This window comes from Portunus trituberculatus, chromosome 14 (assembly GCF_017591435.1).
Source record: "Portunus trituberculatus isolate SZX2019 chromosome 14, ASM1759143v1, whole genome shotgun sequence".
Taxonomy (NCBI): Eukaryota; Metazoa; Arthropoda; class Malacostraca; order Decapoda; family Portunidae; genus Portunus; species Portunus trituberculatus.
Genome location: NC_059268.1, coordinates 18,643,124 through 18,666,683, shown reverse-complemented (window position 1 = coordinate 18,666,683; position 23,560 = coordinate 18,643,124). Strand labels below are relative to the sequence as shown.

The 23,560-nt window shown below is 44.7% G+C and overlaps 2 protein-coding genes across 2 annotated transcripts in view; both read left to right on the top strand.

Moving 5' to 3' along the window:
- The window catches only part of LOC123503706 (neuroligin-4, X-linked-like), a 267,077-nt gene extending 262,175 nt beyond the window's left edge, over positions 1-4,902 (top strand). The window contains 4 exon segments of the mRNA XM_045253687.1: positions 971-1,038; positions 1,040-1,123; positions 1,621-1,736; positions 1,872-4,902. Coding sequence (XP_045109622.1) covers positions 971-1,038; positions 1,040-1,123; positions 1,621-1,736; positions 1,872-2,716 — 1,113 coding nt within the window. The 3' untranslated portion in view covers positions 2,717-4,902.
- Positions 4,903-7,925: 3,023 nt separating this feature from the next.
- LOC123503448 (fibrillin-1-like) lies at positions 7,926-23,461 on the top strand. The gene is made up of 18 exons (XM_045253211.1): positions 7,926-8,292; positions 10,950-11,044; positions 11,821-12,165; positions 13,528-13,757; positions 15,656-15,668; positions 16,380-16,511; positions 16,776-16,904; positions 17,305-17,439; positions 17,788-17,913; positions 18,308-18,445; positions 18,707-18,754; positions 19,194-19,384; positions 20,772-21,024; positions 21,372-21,512; positions 21,661-21,742; positions 22,012-22,040; positions 22,161-22,242; positions 22,419-23,461. Exons 2-18 carry the CDS (start codon positions 10,951-10,953, stop codon positions 22,492-22,494), a joined length of 2,244 nt encoding a protein of 747 aa, XP_045109146.1. The 5' UTR covers positions 7,926-8,292; position 10,950; the 3' UTR covers positions 22,495-23,461.
- Positions 23,462-23,560: the final 99 nt, after the last annotated feature.

Below are 23,560 nucleotides of genomic sequence, written 5' to 3'. Positions count from 1 at the left end.
AAAGACAGGACATGTTATCTCTTTCAAGGCAATCTGACACATCGTTCCTTGAAATACAAACCACGCTGAGACAATGCCATTTTACTTCACGGCATAGCATTGAGGTTAGATTAGGTTAGGCTGAGTTGGGTTAGGATTTAGGTGTGGGTTAGATTAGGTTAGGATAAGATAGGTTAGGTTAGGTTAGATTAGGTAGGGTGCAATTACTGTAAAACGCATAATGGCTGCCTAATTTTAAACGGATAAAACTGTACGCAGAAACAAAATAACATGAGCACCATTATCTACAGAAAAACAGGTAAAATGGCAAATATACACAGCTAAGCAAACACACACACACACACACACACACACACACACACACACACACACACACACACACACACACACACTAACGCTGCAAACATAGCCCGTCTGGTGACTGTAACGAGCTGCAGTAGTCCATGACTCTCACACAACACTGGCGTCCCTAGGGGGGGTCAGCAAGGTAGGGGACGTCACCAGGGAGGGCACACCTGACTCCCTCCCTCTTTCCCTCCTTCCCTCCCTTCCTCCCTCCGTGCCTTAGTATGAGCAGCATCCCTTTATGTTGTCCCATTCCAAATCATGTGATGATACTTTTTTTTCCGTGTGATCTTTTTGAGTGGCGGGAGCTTCATGTTCACGGTCAGAGTTACAGAACAGTGATTAACACGCGCACTTTTATTACCTTCCCTTATGTTGCTGCTGCCATATTTCCATACCGCACTAATATTGACTTGTAGAAAATAAAAACGTCACTCCGCAAGCTTACATTAACTCGCAATGAAGTATTACACATACATACATACATATACATTACACAACAAGCTGTCTTTGCGAGTACGGCAGAAATAGAAGCCCTTTAAATGATGAATGTCCAAAACACACAAAAGGGACACAACACAATTACCACTACGACCACGTCCTAAATGTTACTTCCTCCCAACAGAGGGGTCCCACCTTGCCTCTAAATGAGCTGGTGTACGTGTTTGGGGCGCCTCTTGGTTCTCTGGGGCCTCTCTGCTGGCCTCAACTTCACCAACACTGAGGTGACGCTGAGTGAGGCGGTCATCACCATGTGGACCAACTTCATCAAGACAGGGTGAGTGGTGAGTGGTGACGCACGCTGGAAGGAAGGAGACATAGGCTGTGTGTGAATGGGTGGCAGTGAGTGGCAATGGACAAGTGAACAGGGAATGGGAGGGCATGGAAGGCAGTGAATGAGAATGGACAAATAACTGACAAAACTACGAATGAATGGAAGGGAGTGAGTAGGGATGAAGAGCTGTTGAGAATGTGAGTAAATACAAGGCAGGTAAGTGAATGAACAGAAGAAAATAAAGAGATGATAGTGAAAAAGATTAATTAAGAAGCTAAAGACAAAATCCAGAACGCTAATAATGACTGATAATGACAGTGAGATGTAACAGTGGTGGTGAAGGTGGTGGTAATGATAATGCCAGGAACCTACAACTAAGGACAGAATGCAAGAGGTAGTTTCCATGCATTAGCGACATGCTGGGTCAGGATTACGGTAATGAGACAGGGAAGTATATAGTAGTTGAGTCTCATCCTCTGAGTTGAGTGTTGCCTCGCCAGGAACCCGAACGAGAGCGGCACAGGGGACGTGTGGGGCATGGCCAGAGACAGGCAGAGGTACAAGACACACAACTGGACGGATTATGATCCAGTTCACAAGAGGTACCTTGATTTAGGTAAGTTGGCCTTTTCATCTATCAAATTTTCATCACGTCCACTCTTATCTTTATTCATCCTCAACACAGTCTATCTCCAGCTTAGTGTCTGAAAAACTGAGTTTCCCTAATTAATATCTCCCGTCACCCACACAGGTACTCGCGGCCGTGTGCGTGACCACTACCGTGCGGACCGCGTGGCGCTGTGGTCGTGGCTGGTGCCAGGTCTGGAGCAGGTGGGGTCCCGATACGGCCCTGACTCCCCATTCCATCGTCTACCAAATTATCTCCAGCCAGACACCTTCTCGGGCCCCACGCGACCCACCAACCTGTCCAGCAACTTCCTGCCACCGCCAACTACCCCGGCGCCCACCACGTCCGAGCCGCCCACCTCCACCCACACCACATTGCTGCCAACTGAGCGGGTCATCGTCAACATCAGCAGCGTGACGGGCCCCTTGGAGAACCCCAACGCCAAGGCCAATGCGCAGGGAGGCTTCCCGTACACCACGGCACTCAGCCTTACCGTGGCCATCGGCTGCTCACTGCTCATCCTGAACCTGCTGGTGTTCGCTGCCGTGTACTACCGTCGCGACAGCTCCCGCCAGGCCTTCAGCAAGGCGAGTCACGACGGCAGCAGTGACAGCGGGAATGAGGTGCAGCTGCACCCAGCCTGCGAGCCCTGCAAGCCCATCTCGCCCTCGCATTACGGTACCCTGCGCTCCTCGGCCACACTCCGCAGCAGTCTGGCCACCTCCTTCGAGGGTGACGCGCAGCACGAGTGGCCTCCAGATTACAACACCAGTTGCCAGAGTGGCGAAGATACAAGTCTGTGCGCCCCCAGCAGCCAATGCTTGATGTCCGCCTCGGGGCAGCCCCACAACGGCACGGCGGCCAGACGCAGCGGACAAAGACAAAATCTGTCCACTTACAATCCCCATGTCGACACTCAACTTTCACCCTCCTACAGTCACGAAGACACCCCCGACCTGCACGTCTGAATCCGTGTCTGACCCGGCGAGCGGCGTGCGGGGCCACCTCGCTGCTGCTCGCGCCGCACGCATCAGTGTTTACATTTGCTGTTCATTGTGATGGGCTGACACATCGCCAGTGACTGAATCAAGCGTTCTAGAGATACGCTGACCTCAGAAGTGGGTGGCCGAGTTCTTCTAAATAATCTCATCTAGCAAGGTTATGTGACAGTTCTCAATTATTGTTATTATTTGGCGTAACAGTTGTCAGTAGCATAGTGAGACAAAGCATACACAAGCCATAGGAACTGTAGGGATTACTAGCTCCTACTCAGTCTGGTAATCCCGATCGCCTCTCGTCTCTGCTCAGACAATACCAGACATGCTCTTGTGTGCGTGACTCACGGTGGAAAAGGACAAAATAGAATCATTTGATATAAGCCTTGCAATACGTAGTGTGTAAAACAGGAAGATGAAATTCGTCGAAGGATATTTAGGAAATACTATAATGTTTACATAGTGATAATTCCCGTGGAATATATTTAGATAAATATCATATGAATTATTCTGAAGAGTCCAAAAAATGCTACAAAAATATCAAGGTTATCGCTTGTGGTGGAACAGTGTTTGTTTTCTCGATTTATAAGTACATCTTGTTACTCCAATAAAGTCTCTTTTGAGTATATTAGATATTTACGCGACGACACACAAACAGTGTGACAAAGTGATACAAAGTTCATTGTGTTACGGATATTTTGCACATGATCTCTCTCTTAAAACCAATCACGTCGATGGAAACCCAGACTCCAATTTTCTCTCTGAATCACCCTCGAAGCAAGTCATTCCTCGCCTCATTCGTCTGCTTCCCTCATACAGTTTTGTCTCCACTCCCACTGGGAAATGCGTTTACCTGCATTATGACACCGAACCACAAAGAAAACCTTAACTATAATGTTTTATGTTTTTATGTTGTGTAAATGTTTAAATACTCTAAGACTATATATACATATAAAATTTTGTGTCCACCATCACTTCAGCAAGGCCTAGATATTTCTTAAACGAAAGGGTTTCTGGTGAAGTGCAGACGCGTGTGTATGTGTTTACTTTACCAGTCGAGTCGAGCTTTAGGATCACTAGCTCGCTGTAGTGGAGGGCCGCGGAGGGCCGCACACCCCTTCTGCCGCAGTGTCCTGTAGGTGTGATGGAGCTTAGTGACAAAGTGTGTGTGCGAATGTATGTGTATATGGACCTTAGTGTTATTATTTTTGTTAGAGAACCTCGCCCCTCAGAGCCACCCTCTCCCTACGCCCCGTCCTGTGCACTGTGCTCCTCCTTCATCTACTCCTCGCTCCTCTCCTTCTCCACCCCCATCCCGCGACCTCACCCAAGGAATCCCACGCAGGGTTCCTCTGGGGTGAGAGTAACGCAAAACTGAGGGATGAAGCTCAAGTCTATATGAAGAAAATATAAATGCTTCCCAACACCTCCACCTCCTCCATTTTGGTCTTGACTGAAGCCTCACATGGGGTCTCCTGAAGCAGTTTCGAGTGATGTGACACGAATTACTACGCCCCAAATATTCTTGACAATATTCTAACATCGTCCACCTCAATTTCGCTCCTATGCTTCCAGGCTCTCTGTTCACTCCTCTGCTCCTTCACTCTAAGCGTTCTTCACACCGCCCTTCAGCCATCAATTTTATTTTTTCTCTCTTCTTTCTTTAACTTGCTCCTTCGTAGATTCTACCCCTTTAAATCTCACTCACGAGGATTATTCTATTAAAACTTCCTCCAACAGTAATCCAATTCAGTAAAAATATTGTCCTAACCTAACCTAAGCTCATTTCTTATTATTTTTTTAACTGGGAAATTCTCTTGGGGGAACGTAAGTGTGATATTCGTGAGGTGAATTTACCTGGGCGGAAGTTCCAATGCACGTTTCCACCAGTCCTGTAACCCTGCACTCCCTCTCCCTGTCTAATAAACTCCGCATACTCTGTCTCCGAAACACCCACACCAGTGTCTCGCCCAACGCTCCCCACCACACCCCCACACGCTCACCTGCAGCAGTCAGTCACTCGCCCCGTTTGAGCGCTGCGGCGATCACTCGTCTGTACAGCTTTTTGTGCAACTCGAGCAACTGGAGTGACGGTGCTTTTCTAATTGTAAGAGTAATTATTTTATACAAGTGTCGATAATAATAAATGAATGTTTATACGAGTGTTTCTTTTTTTTATCTTCTCTGTTCTCTTTCCAAGCAGAGCGTGATGCGTGGTACAGGATGGTAATGGTACACGGTAGCTGTATCTCCTGTGTGATACAATAAGCATTATGATGGCTGTGGAATGCTTCCCTACAGAGAGAGAGAGAGAGAGAGAGAGAGAGAGAGAGAGAGAGAGAGAGAGAGAGAGAGAGAGAGAGAGAGAGAGAGAGAGAGAGAGAGAGAGAGAGAGAGAATCACAGCACACATCTACACGAAGACTTTCAAGATTCTAAGGAAAGATTTACGCTGGAACTTATTCATTCCGAACGTCTCACGTAAACATATTTTATTCCCCTCCTCCGGCAGCTGCTACTTGTCAACTAGGCAAATACAACAGATAAAAACACGAGAGGACTTGACGGTGAGCCTGATAAAAGAGCAGCTTAAGAACTACATACTAACGTGAGGCGAAAGACAATGCAACGGTGAGACTCATTCGTATGCAGGAAAAGAGAAGAAATAATAACAATAATAACAATTCCGCGGACATTCCTAAATACATCAAGTCAGTGTAATTGGACGGCACACCAGCAGAGGACGACCCTTCGCTCTGAGGCGCAGCTGTGTTCCCTTCACCAGCTGATCATTTTGGCACCGCAGTTGATGCCTCGCTCTCTCAGATCAATAGATAGTCCTGCCGTCGCTAAGTATGAGGCAAACCCGAGCCCCTGAACACCCACCACGCCGCTTCTACACCCATCAAGCGAATCCTCCCCTCTTCTTCCTCCTCCTAGCCAGTAACGCACTCCCAAGGCGCTCATTACACGTACGCTCTGGTAAATGAGTTTCTCCAGGCTGCATTGTTAAGAATTAATGAACCACATGCCATACAAGTAATAGCGTTCAGGCGAGTTAATATAGCTACTGTATCACAATTTTCTTTCCCCTTCCGTCTGTTTCTATCTTATCAGGCATGGAAAAGGAATATCACAGAAGCGCAACTGGAGTAAAAATATTTCTTTCTCTCGTTCCTACTGATCTATACTGTTCAACGAAGGAAGTAGAGATTTAAAGAGAATGATACTTGAGAGAGAGAGAGAGAGAGAGAGAGAGAGAGAGAGAGAGAGAGAGAGAGAGAGAGAGAGAGAGAGAGAGAGAGAGAGAGAGAGAGAGAGAGAGAGAGAGAGAGAGTGGTGGGTGGACGAAAAAGGAAAGATTGTATGTAAGAGGAAAAAGAAGTGACACAAGGAGAGAGAGAGAGAGAGAGAGAGAGAGAGAGAGAGAGAGAGAGAGAGAGAGAGAGAGAGAGAGAGACACGCCGGCCATCACAGTTGCAGCCCTCGTCTCCACCAGCCACACTCAAGACAGGCTTAATGAAACGTTGAGCCTTGAGCGGATCCTCCTGTCCCATATAAACTCGTGGTCTCCTTGTCCCGTCCCGCCACCCCAGGTCACGCCACGCAAGTTGATCGACCAATAAGGAACACCCACCACATATCACCTCCCTTCTGCAGTGTTACTAGCTGAAGCCTCCTCTGTGTGAGTGTGTGTGTGTGTGTGTGTGTGTAGGTGTGGGTGGATGAGTGTGTGTAAGGGAGATATAATTGACCGCCATTATTTTCATGTTTTCTCCTTCATCTCCTGTTACTGTGCCCCGCTTCACAATGCAACACAGCCCCATCTGTGTAGCATTTCCTTGATGTTTTCCCTATTGCAGTACCTCTCTGACAAAATAATTATCGTCCCTCCCTCTCTCTCTCTCTCTCTCTCTCTCTCTCTCTCTCTCTCTCTCTCTCTCTCTCTCTCTCTCTCTCTCAACAGTAAGAATGGCTTTTGTTGCAGTTGATGCTTTAATAGTAAAATTGTAGGTGGATTTCAAACGGAAGTAAGTGTGACTACCACGCTTATAAACCACTATAACAACTATACCTCTCACCACCACCACCAACACGGCTTACTATCGATACTAATTAACCTCTTCATTACCAGGACGTGTTTTCATATTCATTCTGCTTACTATTTGATGATTTTATACAGCTTCAGGAACTTATGTGGGGATTAAGACTGTGAAGATTCTGGCCATTAATCTTCTGACATCCATAGACTGTACCTAATGTCAATAAAATGGTCTAATCGTACATAAACCTCAAGATAAAAATGTGTTCCGGTATTGAAGAATTTAATCACCTTTCATTTTACCTCGAAGATTAATTATTTATATCAGTCATCTCTCATTTATATAACACATACACGTACGATTAAAGTTCCCAAGCAGGTTTTTAGTGATACCGAATTGAACGCACTATGATCAGAATTGCAAATATGATAGCGAAATCTGCACTTCGTAAAGACTATATTGCCTCATAAATACTCTCTTTGCAAGAGTTCACGCGGAATAAAACTTATTTTGACTTGTCTGGGACTAAATTCAAATCCGCATACCAAACTTCATCCAATTTGAACTTATAGTTTTGGCTTTCCATTACACACACACACACACACACACACACTCTCTCTCTCTCTCTCTCTCTCTCTCTCTCTCTCTCTCTCTCTCTCTCTCTCTCTCTCTCTCTCTCTCTCTCCTTAATAACATATTGGATGATGGCAATTATGACAGCCTCAGTGTAATTTAGATAATTTTCACGACGGTGGTGGTGATAGTTGTGATGGCAGCGGAAGTATTAGTAGAAGTAGCGGCGGTGATGGTCGTGCATGTGATGAAGGAAGAAGGTAATGAAGGTGGTGGTTGACTGTTGTGGTGATGGTTATGGTGGTGATGATAATAGGAGGTTCCGGTGTGGTGTGTGGGAGTGATTGTGTCAAGGGAGGGTGGGTGGGTGGGTGGGTGACGAGAGGTGGTGGTAATGGTTGAGATGACACCACTTGCCACAGACGGGGTCGTGGGGTCGTTGGCGTGGTGGTGGTGTTGGTGGTGCAGGTAGTGGTGGCGGGGAGATGGGGAGAGGGGAAGGATGGTGGTGACGTGAGTCAGACGGAACACACCTGCCGCAGGTGGGCTACAGTGAACCAGTCATCACAGTGGAGGCAAAACAAGAGTGGCCGCCACACTCAGTGCCGACGCTGCTTTGCTGCTGAGCGGAATGTACCCACACTGTGCTGCCTCGTAAGAATACGTGCATTTAGTGACTTTACTGCGTGACTTTTGAAACCTAAGTTCCTTAGGTTTACATGCTAATTTACACCTCGGTGGTGTCATGTGTGACAGCTAGTGTGTAGGAAGACAGCACACGTGGAGGTTGTGCGTCACCAGTGTGCGGAACGTTAACATAGCACTATATCTCACCACATGGACAGTGTACTACGAAGCTAGGAGCATGGACCTGACATAAACGAAGAACTTTGAAACACTGCAGCTACGTCGCATCAGCAACTTTAGTGAGAAAGTAAGTTTCCTGCATATAAACACCTGTCACAATAAACCATGGAATATATCTTTTCCACATTGATCCATGTTAATTATTTTCATCGATTGGACAGCTTTCGAAACAATAACAACAGTGATCTAGGAAATTCATTTAGCTCAATATGCCACTTGCCGTCTTCTACAGCTGAGCGTCAAACTACTCCCATGAATCTCCGTTATTGTTCAGTGTATTACGCACACAGCAGAGACATACCCATTACCTTCCCTATCCACAGAATACAGATATGGAATTATTATGCCTTCTAGATTCTTCGGACTTAAGTATTACTTATATCCGATACATTTTCAAAAATATGTGTAGTCTCAATAATGGAATCCGAACAAAGAGGAAAACACATGAAGCCACCAGTCAGCAGTGACATTCTTAACTAGGGCAACAAGCATGTGTGATCCAGCTGGTACCGCCTTGGCAGGAGCATTTCACGGTGTGCTGGCCTCGACTTGTCTAGTGTCCCACCAAGACAAACAATCTTGTTCGTCCTTGTCATGCCACTAAAAGCAAAACGTATCTGCTGTCACGCTGCAAGTCAGGCGAACAGAAGCTCTAACAAAGAAATAAATACATCACCCCTGCACATTTTTTTTTTAATAATGTAAATATAGCCATCATCTAGTATCATTCGTTAGCATCCGCACATGCGCACACGCACACGCACACGCACACCCAGAAGCATACACACACACACACACACACACACACACACACACACACACACACACACACACACACACACACACAGACAAGCGTGAGTGAATGACCCGTCGATCAAAGATGATATAATAGCATCAAATTTAGAAATGCGGCATTCTGATGATTATAGCACATCATATCTTCGCTAATGAAGCAGCTTACGCCACGCTGCCCGGGAAACATGCATCCCAGAAAAGCAGCAACTATGTAGTGATGCGCTCAACGTGGCGTCACGCGGCTCTTCCCAGTGTGTGTGTGTGTGTGTGTGTGTGTGTGTGTGTGTGTGTGTGTGTGTGTGTGTCCATCTTGATACATACATTCGCATACATGTATTCATAATTACGCAATATAAACTGAAACAGACAGACAAAAAAGGAAAAAAAGACAGTTTGCTGTTCTGTATTACGCAGCCGAAAACAAGAGGACAAAATGTGCCACACAGATGTTACACAAACCTGCAACTCTCCAATAGAAGACCCAGCAATCCCCTTCGTCCTAAAGGTTGCATTACCTGGCGCCAGCATTCCATCACTGAAATATCCAGGAGAAGACGCTCACTCCAGCCACAATCCCAAAATCCCCGCGTGGGAGTCGTGGAAAGGCAATTTTGGTGACAAGCGAGATCCCGTCAAGAGTATTGCCAGCAGTCCTTCCAGTCTTTTTTTTTTTTCTTCCTTTCAGCATGATGGAGAGGACGAGTCTTTTTGGTCTGCCTTTAAGAATATGTTTTGGTAGTTAATGCAACACTTGTCTGTCGTCACGTCAATGGAAGTATGCGTCTGATGATGGCCAGCTCAGCACGTCCACCACTGCAGCAATGATATCCCTCAGATATCGATCAGCACCAGTAACCTTTCGCCCTTAGCTCACCTAAACCTTGCTAATTCTAATTTTGCTCAACAGGTACTGAGCGTACAGCATGATTTGGCAGCTTTGAATAATCATGATTCCATGACACTCGAGCGTGATCATCATGTTGAAAGTTCGCCGGCAAAATAAAATGAAAATAAATAAAACCAATTAATATCGTTATACAGATGCAAGCTTATCTTGAAGGCAAAGATGACTGACAGATAGGACAGCAGGCATCGGAAGTTGGGAGTTGGACAGCTTTGCACTGCAACCAGTAAACTTTAAATTAATCATGATGAAGCACTTCCGCCCAACAATTTAGCATTATAAGATTACTTATTATGGAGACACGCCACCAGGCAGTGAGGAACAACACAAATTAATTTGCCTACATCTCTTCCGAGCAAGCTGCCACTCAGGCGACAAAATCTCCAATGTATTTCACGGAAGGAACGAACATTTCACCCACTTGTCCTGTAACCGGCTTGAGCTTGGCGAGCTATGAAAGAGTGAGACGGTTCCCCCGGGCTTTAACATCTCTTAGAGGGAAGAACTAGAATTTTTTTTTTTTAAGAACATTTACTGCATTCCTTTCTTGATAGAGACGAAACACACACACACACACACACACACACACACACACACACACACACACACACACACACACACACACACACACACACACACACACACACACACACACACACACACACACACACACACACACACACACACACACACAGTTTTCCATCTCAATCACAGAAAATACAGGTACTAAAATGTCCTAAACAAACATAATGACGCACTCTTGAGATGTGAAAATGTGTCGGGGAAAGTCACGCGGTGGCCTTGTTTCCTCTCCCGCCTTCTCGCTACCATGAGGGTCGGAGCTCAGCATCCCTAATGAGCCGCCCATACAGTTCAAGCCCAGCATGGAGGACTGGACAGGCAGGAAGGTGTGGCGGTGCTTTCTCACCACGCCACTCCTCCTCCAACACCCACCCAGGAGCCTCCTTACTTCTATTGATCCAAACAATAGACAGCAGAATAATTATCACGTACGTGTCTTGTAGGATGACGCCACGCGCGGGAAGGAGCAAAGTGGCGGCGGTGGCGGCAACTGTAGCGGTGGTGGTCGCTTGCTGCGTGGCGGCGGTGGCGGGGCAAGGTGAGTACCAAACAGACACTTCCAATCAACGAGGCTGTTAGCAAGTGATTGGCAGGATGGGCAAGGGATGTAGACTGTAAGAGGTTATGATGAATCGAGGGAAGGTGGGAAGGTGGAAGGTGTGAGGGAGACAGAGACGGGACCATGCACTAAACAAGCAGGGGAATGATTTATAGGTACACCGGCGATGGTGGACACAGGTGAGCAGCCATGAGCAGTACAAGGCAGTGTGGAATGTGTACACCTGTGGACGTATTAACCGAGCCACGACTGTCACGCTCCGTTTTCACACCTACTCTTCAAAAATTACTTAAATCACGAGTGTTCATGATAATAACCTTATTAATTATTATCATTATCATTATTATTATCATTATTATTACTATTGTTATCACTATTATTATTAATGTTTTAATTCTTAGCGCTTACCTCGACCAAATTTAATATAGTAATAACAGGGCGCGAGTGTTAGGCAGTAATGACAGCTCTCCTGAATATAAAGTATTAACACTGGTAAATTCTAATGAAATATGACCCATGAATTAAACATTGGGAGGTACATTTGCAATAATTTCGTGTGAACAACTGATAAGAGATGTCAAAATTAAAGGAAATTTGTTGAGCGGTGAAATATTGAAGCACACACACACACACACACACACACACACACACACACACACACACACACAAGTAAACAAACAAACAAACAAAACACACACACACATAACTGGATTGCATGCATCTCAGTAACAACATTGTCAATAATCTCTACGAAGCAGAAGACGTGGCCACGACCACTACCCAGGAAGACATCACACAAGTCGTTCCCGGCGAGGACGACACTAATGACGATCAGACGACTACTACAACGGAGAGTGATGGTGACACGAATACAGAGCCACCGGAGACCACAACAACGACGACTACAACCGACAACAACAACAACAACAACAATATCACCACCACCACCACCACCACCACCACGCCGGCCACAGTCGAGGAAACAACGACCACCATTGCCCCACCAAACCCAGAGGAGACAAACACCACCACAGCGCACCCAACACCAGTACCCACCACCAACGCCACTCAGCCGCCAACATCTAACGCCACGACCACAAGTGAGATCAGTATTTCTTTTTCATTTATTTCCACGAGTGTTAAAAATACTATACCAAATAATGCACAATAGAACTTTCCCCATTAACTTATACAATCTCATTCAGAAATTTGTGTCCTGACTTTCCCTCCTCATGCACTAAAATCATATAACTCCCATTAATTTATCCTAGAGCATTCAGAAACTTGTATCCTAACTTCTCAACCACTAGAATCTTATAACGCTTGGAGCAAAAGACCAGCACTGCATCATAATCACCACTACGATGCAATAACGCAGCATTCATCACTGTAAACCCATAAAACAAAGCGTGAGATTTGTTCCACTCACACACACGGCAAGCCATCAGACACAGCTACCTCCCTCACACAATCATAGCACCACTAGCTTGTATTAATCAAGGCCGTATGGTTATCATTAAACTCCATCTATAATTCCAGCATTTTGAAGCCACACAGGACCGTACTCTGAAACCTTTCTATGCTGCACCTTCACTATATCAAACTCCATCTATAATTCCATCATTTTCAAGCCACATAGGACGGTACTCTGAAACCTATTTGCACCGCACCTTCACTATATCAAAAGTCTCTGTATAGTTTAAGTTAGCCGGAGTTTTAAGGGTGTCTTTACGGTTTTAGTGACAAATTAACACCATTTCAACAATATTTGCAGAAGAAACAGTCTTGAGAACCAGGCAAATCATCTGGTATGGTCTCTGAAAATAATTGTGGTGTGGGAGCAAAGCGTTTCTAAATACAGGCTATAGTCACTTTCCTAGCGCAATATAGCTGATATGATCGTACATCTACAAGAGAACCACTGCTGAGGTTAACACGATGCAAACGAGTTGACATGAATTCGCATTTTTTTTTTTTTTATATATATATATATCAAAAGTTATGTTTAATGATATGCAGTAAAAGACAAGCAAGGGACCATCAGTGTTCTCAGGGTATTGTAACAACATCACAACTTCTCATTTCAACCTCACAATCTCACAATCTCTTATCTCATCCTCACAATTTCACCACCTCTTACTTCAGCCTCTTATTCCACCTTCACAATCTTACAACTTCTTATTTCATCCTCACAATTCCAAAACCTCTTATTTCATCCTCTAACCTCATAACCTCTTATCTCATTATCTTATCTCAAAACCTCTTATTTCATCCTCACAATTTCACACCCTCTTATCTCATTTTTATCTCATAACCTCTTATTTCATCCTCAACCTCTTATTTCATCCTCTAATCTTGCAACCCATTTTCTCATCCTCTTATCTCACAACCCCTTATCTCATCTCTATTTCCTCACAATTTTACAACCTCGTATTTCATCCCCACAACCTCACAACCTAAAGCTACCGCGGCGACCTGTGGAGTAAACGCAGACCTCCAGGAAGGGGAATGTGTGTGCCGGCAAGGTTGGATCCACGACCCTGCCGACCCCACATCGCCCTGCATCTGCCCTGACCTCTGCCAGACCAAGAACTGTCCTGCTGAGGGTTCGTGCAGCCAAGTGACCTGCCACCTGGCCATCTGCACCTGCCCTGACAACCTGGCTTACCGCGCTCCAACTCCACTTGTATTAGTAAGTGTTGGGTGACGGACTTTCACCTTTACTATCTACTGTCTTTACTCTACATCACACACTAGTTATTGAGTGGGTGGTGAGGAGTCTTCATTTTACTATCATACTTTCTTTACTCTACATCACACACTAGTTATTGAGTGGGTGGTGAGGAGCCTTCATCTTTATTATCCTATATTCTTTACATCACAGACTAGTTATCAGTGAGTGGGTGGTAAGGAGCCTTCATCTTTACTATCCTACATTCTTTACATCACACAATAGTTATCATAGAGTGGGTGGTGAAGAGCCTTCATCTTTACTATCCCACATTCCTTATTCTACATCACACACTTAGTTATTGAGTGGGTGGTGAGGGGCCTTCATCTTTACTACCGTACATCCCTTACTTCACATTAGGCAGTGCACGAGTAGCTTGCCACAATCAATGAGGAAAACAGATCTTGATATTAGTTTCTTCTTTGAGTTTCGTTGTGTTCCCCTGACAAGCCGCTGGTCGTGCAGGGTGGACAGACCAATACAGGGACGGCTCGGTGTTGGGTTGTAAAAACAGACGGATGGAGATGGGTTCATGGATGAGCGAACGTATACTGATGAATATTTATTTTACATAGGGAAGGGGAGAGAATGTTATAAGAGACACGGAGGCAGAGAACAGCCGGCTCAAATAAAAGAGAATTCCAGAGTCGCTTTCATTTTTCAAGTCTGGATGCATTACAGTACAAGGGTAAAACCAATATCTTTGTCTCCTATTCTGTGTATCTATGTATCCAACTGTCCGTATCTCCATCTTTCATGTGGCTTTTATTTCTTTTCAGTTCCTTTGTGTGTCTATTAGTTAAAACAACTCCAGAGTCGCTTCCATTTCAAGTCTGGATGCATTACAGTACAAGAGTAAAAAATAATCAATAAATAGGGATAGATAAACATAAAAACTCGATCACAAAAAAGGAAAAAAAAAGTTATTTCTCGTAATTACGGAGGGCGGCTCATAATCACTTAATTTAATTTGTGAAGTGTTACAGAATTAGCTCGAATGGAATTAGTGTGGTGGATGAACAGACCTGGTGTGTGTGTGTGTGTGTGTGTGTGTGTGTGTGTGTGTGTGTGTGTGTGTGTGTGTGTGTGAGTGTGGGAGGAAGAAGAGTGCCGATTATACAGTAATGCCTCGTAGGGTGTGGAATAGGAGGAAAGTGAACAATGTAATGATGGTGGTGGAGCCCTGCTGTCCTACATTGTGAAAAGAGAGACAGCTACCACCACTACTACCACCACCACCACCATCGAGCCTAGTTGTACCAGCATGGGCGAATAATCTGCTTTGGAGGTCAAGGCCACAGAGAGAGAGAGAGAGAGAGAGAGAGAGAGAGAGAGAGAGAGAGAGAGAGAGAGAGAGAGAGTGAGTATGATGGTACCCGTATCTTTTACCAATGACGCCAGACAACTTTCCCCTTCACTGGACAGAACTTGGATAGCTGAAGGTTAGATTAAGCGAGAAGAGTCAAGAAGAGCTCATCTGACCTCTTGAAAGTCGCTTCACACCACTTTCTCCTCCCTTCCTGTCTTACCAATAAAAATTCCATCAATACAATCTCTCTCTCTCTCTCTCTCTCTCTCTCTCTCTCTCTTTCTCTTCTCCTCTGATCTCCTCTCCGTTCCTTTCTTCTCCTCTCCTCTCCTCTCCCTCTCCCTTTCTCTCTTCTCTTCTCTCTTCTCCTCTAATCTCCTATCCTCTCCTCTCCGTTCCTTTCCGGTCCGTTCCTTTCCGGTCCTTTCCGTTCCTCTCCTCTCCTCTCTTCTCTTCTCTCTTTTCCTCTGGTCTCCTCTACTCTCCGTTCCTTCCTCTCCTCTCCTCTCCTCTCTTTTTCTCTTTCTCCTCTCCTGTTGCACCATTTTAGCAACGTTATCTTAGTAAGGATAATACAAAATCGAGAGCCTTTTATCGGAGAGGGACGAAATTGATCCCCTCCTGGCGCAACAACACTTAGGGCGAGGAATCCCGGGAATCAAATCTCTCTCCTTTGAAAAAATATGACGCTGCCTCCTGGGGAACCTAAAATTATGCGAGAATTTACGAGTACTGAGACAATTAGGTCGTTATTTAATGCCTCTTTCCGTACGAGATGTAAAAAATATGCGTAAAATTTGAGGTTAAAATATACACCAAGTCGAGGATCTGGTTTCTAAAATGCAGCAATGTAAAAAAGAAAGCAGCATATATTTTTTTCTTTATTTTATTTATTTTTTTTTCAAAGGGTACTAAACCGCCACTTTCTTGGGGTGGGTGGCGTGATAAATGAACAATCTATCAGTGCTTGGTTTTCAGAGCTACGTAAATTTTAAGTGTACGTATATATGCACTCGTATATACAACGTACTCTCTTTCTCCCTATTCCTCTCCGTCTCTCTCTTACACACACACACACACACACACACACACACACACACACACACACACACACACACACACACACACACACACACACACACACACTTAATTACCTCTTCACTCGACCCTTTCCTTTTTTTTCTCTCTTTCCTTTTGGGCGGTAATTAACTCACACAAAACCCACGTCCTTTCCTTCACTACATCGCTCCTGCCCTCCTTCCGCGTCCCTGCAGGCCCCTGTCAGCTGTACGGAGACGCGGTGTGCGGGGCGAATTCAGGTTGGAAGTGTCGGGAAGAAGACGAAGGGGGAAGCTTGAACTGTCAGTGTGCCGAGGGTTACACGCTACTGGAGGGCGAGTGTCTAGGTAAGAGACTGAAGGGTCTGATTGATTTAGTGCTCCACTGGTCACGATGAGATGTGAGGCGGTTGGTAAGTGGGTGTTGCGAGAGAGACGGTGGTATGTAAACTGAAACGTACCTATTCGTAACCTACTCTAGCCTGTGTAACCTGACACGTGCCTATAGTCTAAAGGGAGTATTTTGTTGGTGGTTTCTCCATACATAGCTGTTTACATAAGCACAGTGTTACATATTGTTGACATTTGCTCTTTTTTCTTGCTTCCCGGCAGATATTGACGAGTGTATTAGCGAAAGTGGCTTTCCGTGCGGCCCCAATGAGCAGTGTGTCAACTCGGTCGGTAGTTATTCATGTACCTGCCAGGAGGGGTTCTTCAGGGTGGCAAACGGCTCCTGCATCAGTGAGTCTTTTGCAAACGTGTTCACCAATTAAGGATAATTGACATATTTACAAAGCATGACATGTAAAGACAAGTTTTTCTACAGGTCATTTACAAGGTAGAACATTTTTAACTAGATGGAACATTTGTGATTTTCCAGCTGTCCATGTCACAGGAAGAAAAATTAAGTCCAGTGTGTGTGTGTGTGTGTGTGTGTGTGTGTGTGTGTGTGTGTGTGTGTGTGTGTTGTTGTTGTATTGAAGTGATTTATTATTTCACACACACACACACACACACACACTATCACCTGGTCCATACATACACACACCCACCCCCTCATTATCCGGCTCTCCTTCCTCATTACTACCACCTATTCAGCAGCAGCACAGGTGTTTCCTAATTGACTGACGCACCTGAACAGATATGAACGAGTGCCTCAACCCACTTCTGCATAATTGTGACCACGTGTGCCATGACGCCCATCCGCCCACGCGCTACACCTGTGACTGTTTCGCTGGTCACACCTGGAATGACACTCTCCAACGGTGTGTTCTTGGTGAGTGAGTCCTTATTTTGTCTCAGATTTCTCTCTCCTTCACAGAATTCTGAATGAGATCAAAAGAGATGCTACGTAGAGGAATTGTCGCCATTTATAACGATTACGACACATTGAGGAAGATAATGCTGTGTTGACCATGTAGAAACTAGCCACTACTGTCATTTGTCAGTGCTGATTATTTTAAGAGTACGTATAATCGTATATATGCACTCGTATATACAACGTACTCTCTCTTTCACCCTCTTCCTCTCCTTCTCTCTCTCTTATACACATACACACAGGAAAGCAGTGATGTATTGTTTGAGGAAGATGCGTGTCAATCATGTAAACTTATTTATCCAACAGACGATCCAGCGACTTCTTGTGAGTGCGGCCCGGCAGAGAGGAGCGTGTGTTTCCGGTCCCTGGAGGGTGAGGAGGAACAGTGCTTCGCGAGGCCAGGCTTCACAAAGAACGACACTGCCTTCATCGGTAACATCTCACTCTTCCCTCCCTGTACCTTAACGACCATTACACCGGCTGCCCCATCCTTCCCTTCTGTACTGTTAACTATTACATGTAAGCGAGTCTCATCACCCTCGTGCGCCTCACTCGATTGTCTTCGCTAATTCTTTATCGAAAACAAACAGCGATGTGCAGCATGGACTCCTCGTAGTGAGAGATCTTGTATGTTCTATCTTAAAGGTAAACACACATTTTCCACCCCTGCTACACAAACATTTTCCTTCCGTGCCACACAAACATAGATCACAACGCACTGCCGTCTCAGTCCCTTGGCGATGAAGACGCTCAAAGGGACCGAGGAGAAGCAAATGGTGAGAACAAATTTTCCATTTCAGTTGCACCTTTATTGTTCCCTTCCTAGATGCGTCAGAGTGCGGGGAGCCGAGCAGCGAGCAGGCGTGGTGCTGGGCGCAGGGCCAGTGTGTGGAGGGCGTGGGCAGCTCAGAGTGTGTGTGCACCACAGGCTTCACCCGCCCACATCACACCGCCGAATGCGTGCGTGCGTATTTCAAAAATTTATCAATTGAGTTGAATGTTTCTATTGTAATTGAATTAATTTTCACGTAATAAAACCAACTCATTACAAAGTGATTATAATTAGTCTGTGGATATATATTTATGTTAATGCAGAGCAAATTGTAGTGATTACTGTAACTAGGAAGATAATGGCAGCAATGAAGGCACTAATACCCGTAACATGGGAGAATTAACTGGCTATTCGGGTGACGGTGATGGATCATTACTGTGATGTGGCCGGCAGGTGTGTCGTGTCCCGAGGGAATGCTGCTGGCCGGCTCGGAGTGTGTCGGTGAGTCATACCAGGCAGCTCCTACCTAGCATAACTCAACACAGAATACCGACGCCATCACCTGCAGCGACTGGCTGGTCTTAATGGTGCTAATGAAGTCACCTAATTATATAAGACTTGCCAAGTACCATATCAAACAACTCTTAACGACATGAAATCAAACTTTATGACTTTTTTTAAGTAATCTTTCTTCATGCAACAATTTGTCCATTACCTTTCACCAGTGCTGAATCAATTTGGTCAATTTAACATTCTACATATATAAACACACCACACCTAACTTGCAGCCAAAGCTTTAAGACTACTTCCGGGTACAGACATTAAATTTTACTGTATTTACGTTAAAATACATATTGCAAAATGTGAACACATAACTGTTACGCATTTAAAGATGCAATGATATGATGAGTCGCTGTGATTCACTACTCCATTCCCTCAGACCCATGTTCGTCCGTGACCTGCCCCACGCCCCTCACCTGCCAGGCGCAGGGAGGCAAGGCCAGCTGCAAGTGTCTGAGTCGGTGCCTCAACCTCCAGCAGCCTGAGAGTAACTCCAGCGTGTATCACGGCTCGATGCTCGTCCACGCTGTGTCTCGGGACTTTGACATATCGGGCCGCGTCGTGAAAGCTGTGAGTCAAAACCATTTTAGTTTCACTCAGCGTCAGGATCCATGAATGTCATTGTCGGTCCCTATGGAGTTATATAGAGTACCACATGTTCTCTGCCACAAAATCGTAGTGTTTCGTAACAATGACATGAGGTAACTTAAGTTAACTGTAGGGGAGCACTTAACAGCACAACTTGATTCTAATGGCAATTATTTTGTAGAGATTTAATGCAACCTTCCGCTCAATTCACGCAACGGTGGACGTGACGGCTGTCTAGTCCCGCGCCGCCTGCTGTGCCTTGACACTCGGCGGCAATAAACTGTGCAAGGGAAAAGCTTGAAATATTACCTCCCCATGTGGCACTGCCTAAAGAAAGTCCGTATCGCAGAAGTAAAAAAAATAATAAAATAAAATAAAACAATGATAATAAAACTGCTATTCACACTATTTACGTAAGCGTTATTCTTATACTGGCAGTGTGTGTGTGTGTGTGTGTGTGTGTGTGTGTGTGTGTGTGTGTGAACCAGTCTCAGAAATTAAATACACATGAAGAGGCTTCGAAATTTGCATGAGATGGTTTCTGTTCCATCACTCGCGGGTCAGTTCAGCAAGCATCAATTGAAACTCGTATACAAATTCATATTTATCTTTAATATCTCGATCATGTATTTCAAAAGACCTTCGCAATTCATTTCGCACAGTGACATATTATCGAGGTCAACAGAAACAAATATACGCAAAACGCTGACTGCCACACTGGATCAGTGGTGGATCTGGCACAGTTGAGCCCGCTAATTTCCCCACGGGAAGTCGGAGTCAAGGCCAGTCAATTATGGGCGTTCGCTCTAACAAGCCACGCCCTGTACTTCTCCCCACATTCCCCGGTGTAAATGTTGCTGGAAACCATTCGAAAAGTCATTTATGTGTGGGGGGCATAGAGGGGGGGGCCTGTTCGAGAGAATGCCTAGTCTGGCTTTGACTTCGGCTTTCAGGGGAGAGAAAACTAATACGCCCGAAATGTGTACATCCTGGTAATTACTTGTGCCTAACACGGAAGGTCTTGGGCAAGGCAGACAAGGGAAGGGGAGTTAGGAGCATAGAAAGACAGTCTCACAGTGAGTTACTTACAACGCTGACAACTAAAGGTGAAGATCCAAGGTAACCATGATTCTAAGGTGTGAGTTGTGACATTACACTTTAGTATCATAGTATTCAAGATATTCAACACACACACACACACACACACACACACACACACACACACACACACACACACACACACACACACATATATATATATATATATATATATATATATATATATATATATATATATATATATATATATATATATATATATATATATATATATATATATATATCTGAGTTTGTGGGTGTATCCTTGCAGTTGGAGGATTACTTCGGACCGAACACTGCCGAGGTTATCTCCGTCACAAAAATAAACGCCACGGAGCTTCCAGACTCTCAGCAGACCAACGTGAGCGTAGAGTTCGCGTTGGTGGTGCCGCAGCCTAACATATCACGAGAACTGCCAAAGGTGATCAGGAGTGTGTGCCGGAGCGTGGAGAGCCAGCCCTCCCTGTGTGTGCTGCCGGGCGGCCTGCTGCTGGTACAGGACTCCATCACCGCCATGGACAAAGGTGACTTAAGGGAAACACAGTTAATGTTTTCACACACACACACACACACACACACACACACACACACACACACACTTAATCAACTAGAGCTCTTAGTTTTAGTTTTAGCAGTGACAGAATCGCGTGTTATCACCATCACCATTCCATCACTAAATCGTTCCCAGTGGCAGCACAAAATACTAATTATTGCCATGAAGTGGAATAACGAACACAAAACATCAAGATTCAACACCACTATGTAACAAGACTTTACGCAATTGATATTCAGAGCGATTAACTAAGCATCCATGTTTATGTTCCGGGAAATGACTGAGTGTGGGAATTACTTTTTATATTTCCTCCCTCAGATCCGTGTGGTGATGATCCTTGTCAGACTGAGCAACACTTCACCTGCAGAATTAAGCCAAACGTGACAGGTCGCTTCGTCTGTGACTGCGCTGCGGGCTTCTACAAGATGGACATTGCTAATTCCTTAGGATACTGCCAAGGTCAGCGTAACGCCACAACAGAGAGAGGCACGAAATGGATACACAAATGGATGCACACTGCTGGACATATAGGTATCCGTGGCAAAAGATGCGTTAATGATTGGTTATCTACATACAAGGAATAACGCGAGTGGCTGTGGTGTTTCAGATGTGGACGAGTGTGAGGGCGAGGAGCAGCTGTGTGCAGATGACCAGGACTGTATCAACACTGCGGGAGGTTTTGTCTGCTCGTGAGTGTGATCACTTTTTTTTTTCTTCTCTCTTTCTTTCATCAGGACATTAAATCTTTAAAAGAAAATGTCCGTATTCCCACTTACATTCTGGATGAATTTCAAAACTGTCACAACTGTGGGAAAAACAACACTGATTAAACGTCCTGCAATGCGTAACTATTGCCGGATATTTGAAAATGCATTCATCAGGTATATATATAAAATATCCATTTGCTCTCTATGCCACACTACAAATTTTATTCATGTTGACGCTATTTCATTTTCAGGTCGAAACTAACTGCACTTGGTCCAAGTCGTAAGTGAATATAACAATTTAATGACAAAGCATTTGAAACACTAAGAAATTTTCCTATTTTAGTTTCACCGTTGTCCACAACTACTTTACTCTAAAACTGTGACTCGATCTCTTTGCCAGCCAAGACCGTGCGGGAGATGGCAATCACCTTCGGAGTGCTGTTCTTCATCACTCTCCTGGCACTCATCGCCGTGCTCTGCCTGTAAGTACACCACTGCTGCTGCTTTTTAAGTCACTCACTGATTAGTACATTATTACACAGAACTGCATGTAATAGCCGAGTGTAAAGCAATATAATAAGTTCCATATAAGTACACAACACATGCAAAATTACCAACCCCTCACCACTATACTCGCTTTCCTTCCCATCACTACCAGCCTCAAGAAGAAGCACAAGGCAACCAGAGAGCTTGTACCCATGACCACGGGTTTTGACAACAGTGCCTACAAGTAACACAGCACCACAGAGCGGCCAGCTGGGGTGGGTGGCCGTGGGAAAAGGACGCGACAAAAGTCCTTCATAACAAGCCCCGGGTGAAGAGACCAGGGCAAGGCAAGTTAAGAGTGAGCGGGTGTGCAAGAGTGGTGAACAAACAAAAACTATGGTGTTGTTACCTATCAGACCAAAAGCCACGAAACTTTATTTCAGCTAATATAGATTAATATATATGTATTTTTTCAAGGCTCCCTTCCAATTTCATATATATGAGAAGCAAACCAGTGCAGGAAGTATATCGTACAGCACGTGTCTATACATGACAGCTGTGCTGCCACACTCTTGAGGCACGGTAGTGGGAACAGCCAGTAGTCTGAGAGAGAGAGAGAGAGAGAGAGAGAGAGAGAGAGAGAGAGAGAGAGAGAGAGAGAGAGAGAGAGAGAGAGAGAGAGAGAGAGTGTGTGTGTGTGTGTGTGAGCACATACATACATATAAGCATAATACAGATGCAAAGCTTAATATTGTTTACTACATAGCATCATCTCATAATCATTTATGTATCTCACAGTCACAACACACCAAGACGTAACCTTATAAACTCTACACTCCGCTATGTATGTATTGCTGCTTTACTGTTCCGCTATGTATGTATTGCTGCTTTATTGTAAGATTTCACGAAACCCCTACTTATTTCGTGCAAATGTTTCAATGATCATATTTCCAATATTGTTTCCTTTAATGAAAAAGATCAGGTTTGACTTGGTTTGGTTAGGTCACTATAGATTCAGCTTAACCAATCGACCAAGTTAGATTGATTTGTAAATTTTTAAGGTATGAAATTTGTGAACCAACTGGAAATTTGAAAGTTGGTATACAATTTGTCTTATCCATAAACAAAACTAAATGACTGATTGGGTAAAATGCAACTACAGCAGGCAAAACGTAATCTAAGTTTTATTAACAAAAATAAATAATAGCAAAAATATGATTTTTTTATTATTAAAATCCTTGATCTTACACACACACACACACACACACACACACACACAGGTTCGTGCATTAAGAGGATGACTTGACCCTTACC